This window comes from Syzygium oleosum, unplaced genomic scaffold (genome assembly GCF_021117445.2).
Source record: "Syzygium oleosum isolate NSW1041296 unplaced genomic scaffold, Sole_v2.1 Sole_v2.20, whole genome shotgun sequence".
Taxonomy (NCBI): domain Eukaryota; kingdom Viridiplantae; phylum Streptophyta; class Magnoliopsida; order Myrtales; family Myrtaceae; genus Syzygium; species Syzygium oleosum.
In genome coordinates, this window is record NW_026607504.1 from 4,697,887 (window position 1) to 4,714,931 (window position 17,045).

Genomic DNA, 17,045 nt, shown 5'->3' on the forward strand with positions numbered 1-17,045 from the left:
TGTGATTAAAAAATTAGTTTGAGGTTAATTTGTCACAAGTGTACCAGTTTGAGGTTTTTCTTGGTATTAACAATTTTATTGTGGTTAAAAAGTGAGAATTTTTTACTATGGTTTAAAATTTTTCGAGCTTTATGCCTCGAATCTAGCCAAAATTAGCACTTGTTTCTTCCATAGGCTAGATGATCTATCAAGGAACCCGGATACAAAAATGGTGGTGTTGTTCCAGATACTCACAAAAAGATCGGATCTTTTAATAAATGGAAGCCTCATATGAAGAGTTTACTTGGCTATAGAGAATTTTTCTTATTTATCTTTTCAGAAAAAAAAAAGACTAGAAGACGTGGTTGGCATATTTTTTGTATTCCAATAGAAATAGTAAGAAATTATAATTTCGAAAGAATTTATAATGCTGTTTTAGTTTTGAATCATAACAAGAACAAGCGATTATTAGTATGCAAAATATGCAATTTGGAATGTATGCGTAAGCGTGATCTTAGGATAAATAAGGGGAAAATTACTAAAAAAGTCATAAACTTATTGCATTTATGACAATTCAATCCTCAATCTTTTAATTTGACCAATCTAATTTTAAACCTTTTGACAATTTGCCAAAATAATTCATTCAGTCAATTTTGACCGGAAATCACAAATGTGAATGTCAATTGTCTAACATGGCACAATTGACACTAATGAGAACAATTTTGGTGGTAATCTCTTTCCCTTGTTATTTATTTTTTTCACTTGGCAAGGCCCTCACTGACCACTGGAGAGGATCACGACCCTCGGGAAAATCCATCGCATGTTTTATCTTTCTGATTTTATTTTCTTCAATCTGCTAAAACTCTTTCACATTCATGTTCATAATTTGCTATCTTTGTTTATTACAAGTGCTTGTGGAATCCCAATAACAAGTTAACTTAGTCAACCAAATTCAATCTTTTTCAACGAATTCTATTCCATAAATAATCCAAATCCCTATTTAGATTTCTTTCAAACATAAAAGAATCAAGGAATTGGAATCCTAATCCTTGTGGAATCCAACTCCACGGTGAACCAAACATGGCCTAAAAGCGTCAAGATAACCTGTGACATCCAATGAAAAGGCCATTTGAGAGTTTTCGTGCAGCTCACACTCAAGTCATCCTTTATAAAAAGTAACACAAGATAGGAAAAGGACGTGCAAGCTCTTTCGTGCTATACTCAACAAGGGATTTCCAGACATCACCTGACTTTCCACCATCACAGTAAGTTAAAAATCCCTCGAATCATGTTAATTCTGGCTTCATCTTTGTTAGTGACCCTTCGATAGCCGGACACTCACAAAAAAATAGCTCAGATAAGGCACTTAGGTAAGAAACGCAATCAATTCATCGGAGAGTCCAAGCCGGAGTTTAATTGTCTTCAGAAAACTTCGTGAACGCAGCCAATGACAACTTGCAGAGACTAACACCAGCAAAGAAACCAGCGAAATACAACTGAAAACTATACTTTCGAATCAGGCCCCAACAATTCCTCCAAGTAAGCAATGCTTGTGAGCAGTAATTCAAGATTAATTAGGTTGAGAAATAACATCTAAGGAATTTTCTCCCAACAGAAAACAGAAATGAGTACCAAATGAACCTCTACTCTTACCTGTCACCTGTAAGACATACGAGAAAACTACTGAGACCTATTGTAGCCTTATCCACGATAAATTGATCATTTGGTGAATATAGTTCAGATAATTAGCTCGAAAAGTGCTGCGAAGAGCAATGACCACGCTCCTGGAGTAATTCAAACAAGCTCCATATGCATATTAGAGGCTGCAATCCTAGAGTGCTATATCCCACAGACAGCAGCAGGATTTCTGCTTCTTATAAAACCTATTTAGGGCTAAACAAGAAATTCACGAAGCGGGTGCATGAATTTATGTCAACAGAGATCACATTACATGAGGTTTCAGCAGCCATACACATCTAACTCCAGAGAAATCTTATACCTACAATATACTGCATGAGCAACTTAGGTAAAAAGAATCTTAGAACTATGATAGTTCAACCTGCATCTCACATGGGAAAATATCGAGCAACTCTGCTTCAGATGACCATCAACTATAGAGCTCGAAAACTGTCTTGCTTATCGAGTCTAGCTGTCCCGGAGCTCGACGATTCACCCATGGCTTCGGAGTTTGCTGGAGATTGAAAGGGCTCCCTTTTTAGAGATGTAGGCAGTCCGGATATCTCCTGAACAATTCCAACAAACAAACCAAAAGAAAAAATGAGAAGGAAATTTGCCATTCCGGATCCCATTTCATCAATCGACAGAGCAAATCTACCGCGTCTTTCCACCATGTCCCTGTTCTGGTCCAGACCACGAATCAAATGGCGGAAATCCCAGTCAATCTCACCACACCCTACAATCTTAGGGAATTCGGTACCTTCATCAGATGGAGCCTCATATCACAAGGTCGAACTTGGTTTCCGATGCAGGCCAGGACAAACTTGGAGTACTGATCGAGCACATCCGCAGCAGCCTGCTTCTTCTCTTCGACCTGAAATCATTTCCGGGTTTCTCGTGAGCTAAGACATTCAGAGGACAAGAAGAGACCCTTTCGATCGCACAAAAAAATCGCCGCTGCTTGTCAGCTTAAGAAAAATCTAGCAGAGCCTCTCATATTTCATCCCTTCAACCAGTCCCATTGATGGAACTAGAAGATCCAAACTAATGCACACTTTGGCCACAATAAAAGCAACCAAACCAAGAAGGTAAAGTTCGATTCTTTCAAACCGTTCCGCGTTAATTTGACCCCCTCAATTACGAATTGCGAGACCCGAATAGACGTGCGACGATCGTCAACGACCGAAACACCCTCGCGCTCCCCAATCACTCGAAATCAGTAGAACCCTAGAATCCAAGAAAAACTCCCTTGCCGAACCGAACACCGGGGGTGATTGTTTCAGCTAAGAATTGTGGTACTACTCGGTCCAATTACGACTTGCAGACAACATCAGAAGGGGGCAAACGAAAGGAGCGGAACAGCGATCGCGCTCGGTTTGGGACACGAAACGGAGCGACAGTTCAAGGAAGAAAGAGGGAGAAAGGATGGAGTGAGTAACCGATGAAACGACTGACCTCGTAATCCTCTTTCATGGCGGAAACTGCGACCGGTCGTCCCCGCTTCGTCTTCCTCAGAAAGGCCAAAACGATGGTTCCTCAGCTTCTCCGCCCTTAAGTGCGAACAGGGCATAAGCTAGGGATGCCAATCTCTATTTTATTTACTATAGTAATAAAACCATGTGACAGCCAACGAACGTATTGGCCTATTAGCTCAGTTGGTTAGAGCGTCGTGCTAATAACGCGAAGGTCGCAGGTTCGAGACCTGCATGGGCCAGACTATGAATAATAATAATTTTTTTTTTAAAATTTTTTCTTTTGTTAAAGAATAGATTATGGATGAATTCGTCACCTTGATGACGACCAAAGATATGCAAACATCTGAAGTTTCTATTGCTCCTACCTGCGTTGAAAGCTTTTGACACTCACTGTCAAACATGAGCTGTTCCTAGAGTTCGAGAGTCATGATCCACCGTGTTCATCTTCTGATCTCAGAAAGCAATCAAATTATGCAATCACGCGTGTGGGTTTTAACGTAGTGGAGGGATCGTTAGTTTTAGCGCGACCAGTTAAACAAGCTTCCGTGTTCGAGTTAGAATTAGGGGTCATTAGGCGCATTCCTTAGCTGTCTCGCAAACTCTTTGCGCGGTCTGAAAGCGGAGAAGAGAACTGCAGTTGAAGGACACGATTACGTACATTTGAACTGGCGATCACGAGTACTCACTAAGAAACTTGTGAAGGCGGTTGTCCGATTGCTTTTTATAAACTAAGCAAGCAATTGAACTACCGTTCTTCTTCATTGATACTGTAAGTGCACTTGTTAGGAAAGCCATAAAAAACTGCACTTAATGGTTTCATCTTGAGCTAAAGGGTACCCTTTGGGCATGTATGAAGGAGACATTGGATGTTAATTGATTACATGAAAAGAGACATTATGTACAATGCTTAGAATTTCAGCAAGAAGGTGCGAATTTCCATGGGACCAAGCTCGACAACAAGATCCGACACGTCGACAGGGCCGCCTCTTAAGGGTGTCGGTTCCACTGTCGCTTCCCCTTCGACTTTCCATGTCATCCGCTTCATTTCAGACTTCTCTTGGTTCGCAGACAGGCTCATTTCTTTCACTTCCTTTATCTGAAGTCATGACCATATGTATCAATTACTAAATTATGTCCATCAGTATGATAAACTCATTTGTGTGGTTGGCACATACTAAGAAGAATAATGACATTATCGCAGCAAAAGCTCTACGTACCGTCCTTCCCGCGAACATCTTCTTCAGCTCGACTTGAGCCAAGGTTGAATATTCCGCATCTTCACCGGGCTAGATATATTCACAAGAATAACGATGGAAATGAATACTCTGTGGTATATATCGATCACTTCTCTTTGATTGAAGTTGGACAAAATCTTTAATCAGTGTGTCAAATTGATGGAAAGTGTGGTAGTGAGTGAATAGCCTAAAAGAATTGGATTTGTCAATCCAAGATCCGAGGCCTCCTTCGTTGGACCATAGTCTCTTGTGGGTTTGCGAAGATCCACAGTTCTGTTGATTCTAGATCTCACATGGAGTTTTATATGATAGCCCCAACGACATTGCATTCAAATGATATAGATTGATGAAGCTCTTTCGTTTTGGGCTAAAAGGACAAACGAAGTACTTTTCTCACCTCATAAAGATGTGCAAGACGTAGAAGTGCATTTCCATCATCCAATTCCTGTGAAACAGAAAGGTCAGTTAATCCCCAAGAGAGGGAGAGTATTTGACATAAAACTCATTTACCTGCAGAGTGATCAAAGCGACATTCTGAGGTAAACTGTAACTCGAATCCATAGTAGTCGCCCTGGTAACATGAGAACCTGTCCAATCCTCCATCTTCTGCAGGGTCATTGTTCAGGTAAAAGCTAAAGCATGGTCCAAAAAAAGCTAATGTTCTCGATCCCTACCTCATGTGCAAAAGCCAAAACTAAAGGCGAGTACACTTCTTGGCCAGTAGTCCGACGCCAGCGAGCTCCTGTCCCGGGTTTGTTGACGCCTATATGGTAGTGTCCTCGTACCTGGAAATACAACATCACACTTGTGAAAAAATGAACGAGGAAAAACAATTCTTCATCCGCAGATAAACGTAATGTACCGTTAGTCCTTCGCACGTGCTATTTGCGATGCACACCATCTCGTCGAGAGGTCCGACAACACCTGTGTTATCAAAGGGTATTCGCCTGGTGCACGAAGCAAGAGAAGGTAAAAGTTTTCTAACACGAAGAAAGGAAGTAATCATATGGGGTGGAGCATGGAAATGAGGTGCCAAACCTGTGAAGCATCAACTCTATTTGCCCGTCTTTGATACTGGCTCCTCCAGCGGCACGATCCACTAAGACCGAGAATTCCGTTTTGTTGTCCATGGTGAAAATGCCAAGATTAATCTGAGGGCATAGCGTTGGAGGAGAGGATCATTTTTAGGGGAAAAACTTAGTTTTGAATCTATGCTATAGATTGATGAAGTTTCATCTATTCAAGGACCATGTTATCACTCGCAATCATTTGTTATATCGTTAAATTAAGGAACTTACTGGATAGTAATTTCCTGCAACAGGTTGAGTAACAGTGAGGGACCAATCTGGTCTACAATCTCGCACCTGCATGAACGATTCTAAGCTTTTTGCATCAGCCTTGGACCATAACGAGCAAGATGGCAGTTGTATGAAATAACGCTGTGACTGGAAGAGAATAATATGTTGTACATCATTTCGGTGAAGATGTAGTTTAGCGGATAATGAGAATGCAGATTCCAGTTACCATCTTTCAATGATAAGTGAACCAACTTTTCTTTTAAACAACATTTGAAATTTGAAATACCCGAAGAACATCACAAATTTATAAGTATAACACTAGGATAGATGCTACTTAGTGGAGTAAGTTCGAAAACAATAATAAAGTCTAGCAAACATTGCACTCCATCTGCTAGTACCAATATTCAGATTATCAGTCGTGAATTTCGATAATTTTAAGAGACAAGGAAAGGCGGCATCTAAAGAAAATCGAGGGTCTCGGAGTTTACCCGTTTTATGAAGTCCCTTCCATTAGAATCGGTGTAGAAGGTCTTCTCTGTGGCCATATCTGTCGTCATTTGCATTATCACCTCCTTCCCAACTCCATCATCTGTTGGAATTGGTCCAATCTTCAAAGTTCAAAGCAAGATGTCTTAGGAGGATATTCTTGGAGACTGAAGAGGCTAATACTACGGAGACAGTAGAGACAATAAATCCATTGAATTTGCATGCAAAGCATGGAAAATTCAATCAACTGTTTTGTTGCATTACTCTGCCATATGTAGACTATCATAGTTTACAAAGCAAGAAAAATAGGGAAGGGCAACTCACTGTAAATTCGACAACAGCATGCTCTTTGTCCTTGTGTAATCTTGTGACCTAATAAAGTGAAAAAAGGTAAATTCAGATGTCTGAAAATCAAGCCATTTGACTCATGTGATGCCATTATGCTGGTCCAAAACTTCATAAGAAGCACTTCATTAGCAGCAGTTCATACCCAATGGCCCAAAAAGGGTATTTCAATAATGTCATGGTTTCTTGCAGCAACTGTTTGGGAAAGAAATTAGTTATTTGATATACTGGATATAAATTTGCAATAAAAATGGCGCATAAAGGAATTAAATTAATTTCCAGTTCTCTGACATCAAATCAAAACCCTTATAATTGTTTGTTTGCTAAGGGAGCAACACTGTTTGAGTACAAGACCAAACTTAGTTACTGTATATATTCACTTAGATCAAACTTGAAAACTTAAGCTATTAATGGGAATGTTAAACATGCAATTAACAGATCTCTTTTTTTTTTTTTTCTAGTCAAGGATTCTGGTTAAATGAATGACATTTCCGATTAGTAGCTTAGCCATTAAAGCCAAATGTTAACTACTATGCTTCAGTCTAACTCCTTGTTAAAATATCTACATTCTGGACATTTTTGGGTCCTTCAAATATCTTGCAATCTGTAAGCCGATGGGAACTAAAACCCATAGGTTCTAGAAAAGAAAGTCAGAGAAACAGCTAAGCAAATCATCGGGATAAGAAAGAATAATGTGCTTTGACTTAATATATCAAACGAATAACCTGATAGATCCATGAACTGAACTGCTGATGCACTTCATCGACTAGTGGTCCCCGAACAACCTTCAGGGGCACCTGTGAGAGTTGAAATAGGCGATGAACTTTTATGTGTCCAATCTCGTTGTTACAAAAGATTTAATGTAAGATATCACTGAATGCATGGTATTATTAAATGTTCCAAGAGTGAGCTAGAGTATGTACAGCTGAGTAATGACAGGCTGCTTACTTTTCTTGAAACAATAGTTGGAAGAGCCCCATTTGGTCGGAAGACGTACAAATTAGAAGCCTGCAATAAAAGAACTCTGCTGAGCACTTGCAGCTACCATTCCTTGGTTTGTGCTGTGAATAGGTCCACATACCAGTCTGCATTGTGTCACAAATCAAGCAAAGAAATATTTACCGGAGAATCATCTGTATCGCCAATACTTGATGCATAGTAGAGATAGCTTTGCTGTACTGTTACATCAACCTGGCAAAATTAGAGTCGATCAACCGAACATTCTATGCAGTGAATTTGGCATAGCCTCACAATAGCATATAAGAAACCCTTGTGAATGCACTGCAATGTAATCCAAAAAGTACAAGCCAGAGTGTTATAATGTGGGACATTGAATCCTTGTCAAACCCTGAAGAAAAGCTAATGTCATTATATGAATGGAAACAACACAATTTTAGGAGAAGCTCTCATCATCGTTTCGCTTTCACCACTATAAATGGGCGCTTTCTATATGCCGATAAATTGTTACATGACCCTTCAAACTAGGATTACCACTTTCATCTTAAGTCCTCAGAGGACAAAGAGGTGCTGCAAACATTGTAATATGAGAGATATTAATAAAGTAGGTTAAGATGCCAACCAAATGAGATAGTGCTCTAAACAGAAAGGACCGATTCAACTGATCCTCAGTGGAAAATGAAGATATAACAGGTACATCAATCAATTAAGCGTCCAAAACTATTATTTGGAAGATGTGATTGAAGGAAGAAAGCTGAAGCAGCCAAGTTGCATTCCAGAACCCATTTTCATCGTAGTAACTTGTTTGGATACCCGACGATGCGTTTGTCAATGAGCAACACAAGTGGTGTGCATATACTTTTAGATTTCAGAGAAACTGGTGAGTGAGATGTTCATAAACATACTTTTGATGGAATGCAAACATACTTTTGGCAGTACACAAAATAGCCCTTTTCTTAGAGCCAGTTACTTTGGCCTGTACAAAATCTTTGTAAACAACAAGTTTTTCCTGCAAATAAATTGCGAGTATGATTCTGGTCCAAAGAATTTAAAGAAGTGAATGAGATTGATAATTTCAATGGATTTTATGCATGCACAGTGAAATGGTAACAGAACAGTGAACACACTTTGGAAGAAAATCTTGTCGCCAAACAAAAATCTGTAACTTTCTCTAAACTCACCCCCGTTTTGGAATTGAATATCCGGACAAGTTGCCCGGAGGTTGATGAAAATAGCATCTTCACATCGCCTGGTCCAACTTCTATGGTATCATTTTGTAGATTGTCCAGTGTTGAAAGGAAACTAGATTTACTTTCCCCTGCATCATTTTGAAGCCCAGATAAGGGAAAACAGATTTAAACTAGTCAACATGGCTCCCTAGCAACTGTGAAGCTGTGTCAAATTAATTGTGTTGATAGGTTTTAAGGCCTCAGAACCATGCACTTCGAATGGATTCTGAATAGTTTTGGAGAATGTCTAGGCTCATCTCCGTTCCTCCATGATGTAGTTTACCCCATGCTGATCATTAAGGGTTAGAATTTTGACTAATTATTCATTGTGCTTCCTGTTCATGTAATTTACTCTAGCAAGCCTTGGCAGATGATATAAATATCAATCTCAGAGGCTTCAACGATTGTTGTAGAGAACCAAGTATGTAAATACCAACCTTCTGTAGCTGCTTTAGAAATGAAGTATGTGTTCCAACCCAATGGCAGTAATGAAACTTGAAATAGAAGCCAGTACTTAGGGACCTGCTGAGGCGACAATCCCAAGTAGGCTTTCACATAGAAGTTCCTCAAGTTGATTGTAACATTATCCAAATCGACAAATTGCGCTTCAACGGTATTTCCAGAAGAGTCACGGACGAAAAAATTTGAATCAGTAACCTAGTAGACATTGTGATTGCCAAGTTATATCGAGGAGCAATTATCAATCTCTTGATGCATAAACTATTGGCACAACAGGAAAGAAGTAAATACTCACGGGGATCCTTAAAATATCAGTTCGATTCCATCCAAGCGAATTATATGCTACCACGACCTGATAAAGAAAACTTCTATTAGAACATACATATTTCTTTAAAGAATTTACAGCATAAAACCCAAAAAGTTACCAGACTCTTTCCGTCCGGAATATCTTCCTCTGTGGCTGGGCAAAAACTTACATTGAGTAATTGGCACTGTAAAAAACGTGACGTAAACAAGAGATGAATACAGATCATCTTGAGTAAGTAAAACATTTAGTCTTCAAGCAAAATTTAGGTCCCGATGAACCGACTTGCTTATATGATAGCGTGAAGAACGATTACAAATTCTTTTGGTCGGAAACTCTAGGGATTGAATTAAAGCTTACCTGGCTAAAGTTCAAAGCAGGTGATGAGCACTGACCTCCTGATTTCTTACTAACAAGGCAGGAGAGAGCATTGTCAACGACAGCTTCTGCCTAATAAATTTAGGAACAAAGAGCATTTAGAGACTAAATTGAGAGTTGAGAACAAAGAACCCCAAAAGGGCAAAATCAACGGGACTTCATGTACCGACCTCAGAAGCTCCAATAGCTAGGCGCTTCTCATAATCATTGGTCGTGTGCTGTACAGAAGTACCGGTGAGAGCATCATGATGTTGCGCTATTCCTAAGGCATCTCCGAGCCCATAAGTGCTAGGACCACTGGACCTGCGCCCCACAAGAAATTCAAGCTGGCGCGCTGCCTATATAGACAAAAGAGAGCACAATGATGGTGATGTTTAATGATGCTATACTTAGTACATATGTGGGATAGACGATATTTATCATAAAGGAATGGGTGAAAACATAATGTCTTCTCAGATGTTTGTTTGAAGAATATACCCTTCCCATGGCACATAAACAATTCGTAGATATCGCAACTCACCACTCTAGAAACTTAAGTTACCTAGATGTAAGCACACAGTAAAGACAAAATCATTCAAGTTGTCAGCGTTCTACTTGGCTTACAATAGCGCAACAACAGGAAGAGATATACTGTGTCCTGATATAGTATGAGCTCTAATAAAGAGAAACAATACCAAATAGTATCCACTAAGCATCCTAACATATCGTTTCAGGGCTGGCCGGCTAGTAAAGTAACCAGTCCAGTAGGCATCTTTTCTATCTGCATACCTGTACACAGAAGCAAGTGTCCATCATATATCTAGTCGATGGTGATTGAAATAGATATATCACATGGAGGCATCTGAGATGGGTAGAAAAGATACACTTACGGTAAGTAATCATTGCTTTTCAAAGGCCATGACACATTTGCTGCATTTTTGGCGTCGACGTAAATAGATGGTGTAGAGTATAGTGCATTCACCCGACCATCCTGAGAGAGAGGAAATATCAGGAACAGGAAAAGAAAATTATGGCAAGTACACTGAAAGAAATAAAAAGGGCAAAAGCATATCTCTCCTTTCCAGAGTAAGCTTAGAAAGTCTTATTCCGAACTAATTGTAGATCCTTTTGGGATACATCTCAAAGAAAAAGATACTGTTGAAAGTACCACAACCTTGATGCATAGGGAAGTCTCAGAATTATCTGTGACTGGAAATGAGTTTTTGCAAAACTTCAAGTGTTTTGAAGTATAAACATTCGCATATTACAATCATAAAAGCAAATAGTAGAGCAGGTAGTTTTACCTTGTTAACATAATGAATGAATTTGTCCATCTGCTTGAACCAAGACTCGGCGTATTGGTACTGAAAATCATCACCCATGGTCCACATAATGTGATTTGTTCTGGTAACATTTGCCTGTTCATTGGGAAAAGTAAGTTCCTAAATGTTTACCTCAAAGATGTTTATTCACATATTATTACTCGAATGGTCAGTCTCAGTCTGAGACAAACCAACATACAACAAAGCTGTTGTCTGCAAAAAGCTAAGAGCATACCTGTGTCATTGCAGCACTAATAAAATCATTCACTCTTTTTTCGACATTGTAGTCATATAGGAGAGTATTATCCTGCAGTTTGAATATTTCAATTGTGAATCTGTCTGCCAAAAAAAAAGCTTGAAAATGACTTATTTGGTTGAATAACAGCACACACCTGAACAGGCTCAAAATCATTGGACACTTCAAAATCGAAACCTTCCGGTGGACCATAGTGAATGGGAAACACATTTGTGAAAATCTGCAAGGGCACAGACAAGTGCATGATGTTAATCTTTGAGGTGCAGTAACCAAGAAAAATGAAGGTAATGAGGTTGCTTCTATTTCAAACCTGAGATGAGGAACCAAATGTTTTAGACCCACGCCATATAACCTCAAGAGATTTATCATTCTTGCGATTCGCTCTGTCTTGATAGTCGATCCTCGCAAAATGCACGGAATCAAATCCAACCTGCAAAAATGGTGATGGTCCTTTTGTAGGAAATACAACACAAAGCAAGGAAAATTTATTGGGAAAAAGAACCATGCTGAGCAACTCTTTTTTCATTTAAGGACTAAGAAAGTTAGACAACATGACTTCTCATAGTCTAACAGTTGCATCATATTGTACAGACATCAAAATAAAAAATAACTCAGAGCTACACTTAAGACCGATTGGAAGGTGAAAACAGAAAAGGTTGAAATTGAGAAAACCTTCGATAGAAACTTCTACCTCAGCTCCGAGTAGGTAAGCTTGCACGGCAGAATGTCCAAACGGATCAATTTGCCATCCAACTCGAGGAACTTTGTTGAACTGTGACTTTATCAGGCCATGACCTAGAGTTGTTTGGTCAATCATGTCGATGTAATGAGTTGTAGCCTCGTCATGCATACACCATCCGCCATTTCTGCAAATTGCCAACACTACTACTGTCAGGACAGTAATAGTGCAGAAATTGCCAGAGACCCATTTAAATGCTTACTGAGCGCATACATGAATTCAAATTGGCCAGCATTCACAAGTTTCCTCACTTGTTCTTGTGTTTCTGGACTTTGCTCTGTCCACCATCTTTGGAAGAAAGCCTAAAATTTCATGAAATTCGTTAGTTACTGTATCAAGCTAAGCTCATTTGTAAGTGGACAGTGGAGGTAAGGAGTGAAGGCCTGAAGTGAAGAAGCTATAGCATTAAAACTACCGTTTGTTCACAGAAACCACGATTGTTCAACAATCGTGAGCAAACAATTAGTGAGGTACACTTCAAAACAAGCAGAAGTTGGGTATGATCCGCATCTATCAAGATAAATAATATTTACAAAGTGCGTTGTCTTACAAGCATAACAAAGTACACAATTTCCAGCTTAAATGTTTGATAAGTAAAATTAATTTTGGTTAAATCACAGTTTGTCTCTTCTCTCTCTCATTTTTGTTTGCCTGTATTGAGGGTAATAGAAGAGGCCTCTGCAAAAATAAGCAATTAAGGGAATAAACCGACTCTGATAAGATTAAGAGAACCAGTATGCTAGTCCACAAGAATGTAAGTGCAAAAGATGAGTAAGGACTGTATAGTCTTGAGGCATCAAATCTTTCTTCTGTGTTTAGATAATTGAATGCCAGATGTCTTTACTGCAGAATAACAAACAATACTCATGGGAAGAAAAAGGTAATAGGTACTATCAAATGTAGCGTTCATGAAGCATAAAAGACAGGAAACATGTGGCTACATAATCCCAAGGGTCCATCATGCCAAAGTACGTCTTTGTTATTAGCGTTGAATAAAAAATGAGAATCGTGTAATGGCCATTTTCATGTTAAGTGGGACTGAAATGCTGAACTTCAACATCTTACTGTCTAGTGTGTCTTGAAGGCATGCCTGGAAGTTCAGTTACTCTTCTAATGCAATTGTATCGCACAAAGATTTTAACTTTTTTAAAGGCCAAACCGGTCGGTATCTTCATGTCAACCATAATGGATTTGCAGAATTGTTGATTACAAATATGAATAGGATTAACGTCACGACGGTCAATTGGATTGATGTTTTACTGCAGTGCTCTAGACCAGCAGCGTCAAGCTGATTAAGTAGATTCAAGCCTGAGATAGCAAAATTGACTGATTGCAGGGAACTTAAAAACATGGATTGAAGATGATCAAAACAAAAATGAGCCTTCAGAGATATGCATCAGAGAGAATCTAAAATTAACAGAATTTACCATCTCAGCGAACACGAACTTCCTATTGGGATCCCGCGCCAACGCTTCGATGACGGAATCGAGCACATTCTCGACGCAAGCACCCTGAAGTACCAATAAAACCCATAAAAACATTTTCCCACTCACATAACCACAGAATTATTCGTCAACTGAACGGTATAGCCAAACTTCACTATGCTCTTCGATCCCGAATATTTAAGGACCTGGATGGAGTTATTCGAGCCGACATAGTACTGATCAACGGTCTTCAACCATCCGACATCGTCATGCGAATGCGGGACCAAATGCACGTTCAACTTCCCTTCCACAACCCCAGCAGCAGTGTTGTACTTCACGTAAGCTCCATCCACTCCTCCATACAACCATACAATCTCCAACATCACAATCACAAAACAAGAAGCCACAAGAGTACCCATTCAGCAACCACAACTACACACACACTCACTCTCTCTCTCTCTCTCTCTCTCTCAGAGTTTTAGTGTTGACTTCACACGATTGATAAATGGTGAGCTCCCAAGAGCTGGACCAATGATTGAGTGGTGTGTAGACATCCGCCGGTTATGTTGGACTTTAGTGGACGGCCTGTAATTCGTAGGGGGTGTGTAGGATATTGACTCTTGACTGTGAGTTGGCACAGATTGTGCCATGAAAACTCCATCAAAGACCAAGTCTTTTTGCTTCATTCTCTCTTTCTATAGTTAGAAGTGCAAAGATACTTCCTTTGTGTTGGTGCAATCATTCAATAATTGAGCACATTGGGTACTTAAGATCCACTCAGGACAAAGTAAGAATGCCATTTGCGGTGAGTATTTTATGCGGCGGATACACTTATTCACGCAAACGAAAAGAAAATCAAAATCGATCTTTTTCGATAAAATGATTGTGTCCGGTTAAGATGGTCGGACTTCCTCTTTATAATAGGTACTCATCGAACTTCATTTCTATATATATGCAAGTCCGACCATTCTTTTCCTAAAAAAAATGAAAGCAATCGTCCCAGATCGACCTTGCGCTATGATCAGATGAGAATGGATAGAAGGCTCGTGGCATCTAACGTGATCCTAAATGGGATCTTCCACAATTTCGGACGATAGATGTTGAACTATGCGAAGTGTAATCTGACAGAGACCAGAAATAACAGTAACAAATCTGAGTATTTCCATTGAAAAGAACTTGTGGGGGGGACTTCCTTCAAAGCCAAGAGACCGGACGAAGCAGGCCAAGGAAGAGAGAAGGAAAGAGACGAATCACGAGGGACGTTCGTCGAGACATTTGTCTGTTTCTTTTTGGACCGGACGAGGATACTGATCGATTCATTGATGACTTGACAAAGGAAAAGTCAAGAAGACAATTATCACGTGTAAAAAAATCCGATATTCATTTATTGGAAAAGTTAAATTTTTCTTAATTATACTTGGTATTCTCTCAGGTAACTCCCTACAAATTTCACTTTTTGTCTCCATGAGGACAGAACATAGATTTCAATATTTGGGCACCACGGATTTTGAAGCATGTGAAATTACACACAGCAAATTCTAAGTTAAAAAATGCAAGTTTTTTCGCGCTAGACTTGGGCCCTTAAAAAGCTCAAACTTGATAGGTTGGGTCTAAATTCTGGCTCAAATCTTTTTTTGTTTCGTAAAAAAATATAAACTTCAGTCGGTAATGAAATCTGGCCTGTCAAGTTTTCGTCTATGATGCTGTTTAACAGTCATGTCATTCCACGTGTACATTCTCTCTCCCTCCATGAGTTTGAGCAGCCATGATCATGATGAAGAAGATGAAGTGAAATACCGGAAAGCAGAGAAAAATATGCGAATGATGTGGAATGACGCTTCAAATCTTTGAAGGCATCATTGGACGAAAACTTGATGGTGGCTAGATTTGAGAATAAACTGAAAGTTAGTGTTTTTTATTAGACAAAAGAAGTTAAGATCCGAATTGGGACCGACCTAAAATTTGCGCTTTTTAGGAATTAAGTGGAATTCCACACATCACCCAACTTTCCATCGTCACTGCATTCCCGCTTCAACTTTGTTAGCAACCCTTCGAGAGACAGACACTTCCCAACAAGCGTTCGAATCAAAGACTCCTAAGTAAGGAACCTGATCGATTCATCAGCGAGAGTCCAAGCCAGAATTTCATTATCTTGACAAAAAATTGGAGACACAGCTCACGGCAACTTGCAGAGACTAACACCAGCAAAGAAAACGGCGAAACCCGACCGAACCCTATGCTTTCGAACCACCGGTATGAATCAATGCCCTCTTCGACCACATTGTTTTATCAGGCCCCAACAATTCCTCCTCGGAAACAACATTTGTGACCAGTAATTAGAGTTTAATAACGTTAAGAGAAAACAAAATGAGTACCGAATGAACCACTACTCTTATCTATCTGTCACCTATACAACATACGAGAAAACCATTGAGACCTGTTGTAAGACTCTAACCACACTAAGTTGATCATTTGCTAAAACATGGCTCAGACGATCAGCCCAAAAAGTGCCGTGAAGAGCAATGACCACGCTCCTAGAGTAATTTCAACTAGCTCCATATGCATACTACACGCTGCAATCCTCGAGAAGAAGGCATTCAGAGCACTTTGGAAATGTAATCCATCTTCCGAAAGTGTTCACCGAAAACCCATTTTTTTTGTTTCCCAAAAGCCTTTTGGCAAAGTTGAACCAAACGGTCCCTATATCCCACAGATGGCGGCAGACTTTTCGCTTCTTATAAATTAGCAAAGTGGGCAGAGATCACGTTGACAGTCATATACATCTCAATCCGGAGATATTAGTACCTTACAACTTACTGCATGAGCAACTCAGTAAGGAAAAGACGTTAGAACTGTGAAGATGCAACCTGCGTCTTACATGGGAAAATATCAAGAAACTCAGCTTCAGATGATCGTCGACTATAGAGCTCAAACCGTCTTGCTTATCGAGTCTAGCTGTACCAGAGCTCCACGTTTCACCCATGGTGTCGGAGTTTGCTGGAGACTGGAAGGGCTCAGCCCTTCTTTAGAGACGTAGGCAGTCCAGGAGATGAGACCTTTTGATCGCACAAAGCCTAAAATCCCTCAGAATGAATCGAACCCTGAAATACAGGAAATAGCCCTTACCTAAGCAACATGGCTGTAATTTTTCAGCTTGAACACACACCGATATGGAAATCGCGATACTTGGTCAAATGACTTGCAGACAACATTAAAAGGGCAAAGAAAACGAGGAACACGAACTCCGCTTGATGTGGGACATAAAACGAAGTGATAATCACGTGAGAAAAAGGAACAAGAATCGAGTAATTAGTAAAGTGACTGACCTCGTGATCTTCTTCATGGCAGAAAGTGCGAACTCTTCCTCAGAAGCTAAAAGATGGTTTCTACTTTCTAGTAATGCCAATGAAGATGAAATCGTGTTCCTAAATAGATAATGAATGGATTTTGTCGCCTTGATGATGACCAAAGTCATGCGAATATTTGGAGTTTCTGTTGCCCCT

The 17,045-nt window shown here is 39.7% G+C and overlaps 2 protein-coding genes and 1 non-coding gene across 5 annotated transcripts; 1 reads left to right on the plus strand and 2 right to left on the minus strand.

Moving 5' to 3' along the window:
• Window positions 1-1,772: 1,772 nt before the first annotated feature.
• LOC115683676 (uncharacterized) lies at window positions 1,773-3,246 on the minus strand. 2 transcript variants are annotated; one of them, XM_056320445.1, is made up of 3 exons: window positions 3,112-3,246; window positions 2,417-2,530; window positions 1,773-2,339 (listed from the first exon to the last, which is right to left on the minus strand). In XM_056320445.1, exons 1-3 carry the CDS (start codon window positions 3,127-3,129, stop codon window positions 2,091-2,093), a joined length of 381 nt encoding a protein of 126 aa, XP_056176420.1. In that variant the 5' UTR covers window positions 3,130-3,246; the 3' UTR covers window positions 1,773-2,090. The 2 variants fall into 2 exon arrangements, with proteins under 2 accessions (XP_056176420.1, XP_030464103.1); XM_030608243.2 differs by having other exon boundaries at window positions 1,885-2,222.
• A 50-nt stretch (window positions 3,247-3,296) lies between these two features.
• TRNAI-AAU (transfer RNA isoleucine (anticodon AAU)) lies at window positions 3,297-3,370 on the plus strand. The gene has a single exon. It is a non-coding gene; the product is annotated as a tRNA-Ile (tRNA).
• Window positions 3,371-3,933: 563 nt separating this feature from the next.
• Window positions 3,934-14,239, minus strand: LOC115683673 (alpha-mannosidase). 2 transcript variants are annotated; one of them, XM_056320444.1, is made up of 29 exons: window positions 13,749-14,239; window positions 13,546-13,629; window positions 12,332-12,420; window positions 12,071-12,245; window positions 11,690-11,809; window positions 11,516-11,599; window positions 11,359-11,430; window positions 11,106-11,219; window positions 10,692-10,792; window positions 10,497-10,590; window positions 9,989-10,160; window positions 9,805-9,890; window positions 9,566-9,631; window positions 9,436-9,492; window positions 9,119-9,338; window positions 8,634-8,770; window positions 7,618-7,686; window positions 7,444-7,503; window positions 7,221-7,292; window positions 6,475-6,522; window positions 6,153-6,272; window positions 5,665-5,730; window positions 5,405-5,517; window positions 5,229-5,313; window positions 5,041-5,151; window positions 4,877-4,972; window positions 4,764-4,811; window positions 4,349-4,417; window positions 3,934-4,227 (listed from the first exon to the last, which is right to left on the minus strand). In XM_056320444.1, exons 1-29 carry the CDS (start codon window positions 13,959-13,961, stop codon window positions 4,039-4,041), a joined length of 3,030 nt encoding a protein of 1,009 aa, XP_056176419.1. In that variant the 5' UTR covers window positions 13,962-14,239; the 3' UTR covers window positions 3,934-4,038. The 2 variants fall into 2 exon arrangements, with proteins under 2 accessions (XP_056176419.1, XP_056176418.1); XM_056320443.1 differs by having other exon boundaries at window positions 9,805-9,894; window positions 9,993-10,160; window positions 13,749-14,234.
• Window positions 14,240-17,045: the final 2,806 nt, after the last annotated feature.

What these genes read in the sequence shown, in the direction of transcription:
- LOC115683676 (XM_056320445.1), bottom strand. An exon ending in TGAGGCTCCATCTGATGAAG is followed by an intron (nt 2,340 to 2,416) that starts GTACCGAATTCC and finishes GGTCTGGACCAG; the next exon opens with AACAGGGACATGGTGGAAAG.
- LOC115683673 (XM_056320444.1), bottom strand. Translation starts at nt 13,961, where the DNA reads ATGGGTACTCTTGTGGCTTCTTGTTTTGTGATTGTGATGTTGGAGATT. An exon ending in TGCTTAGTGGATACTATTTG is followed by an intron (nt 10,161 to 10,496) that starts GTATTGTTTCTC and finishes TTGTCTATATAG; the next exon opens with GCAGCGCGCCAGCTTGAATT. An exon ending in CTGATATTTTAAGGATCCCC is followed by an intron (nt 9,339 to 9,435) that starts GTGAGTATTTAC and finishes AATGTCTACTAG; the next exon opens with GTTACTGATTCAAATTTTTT.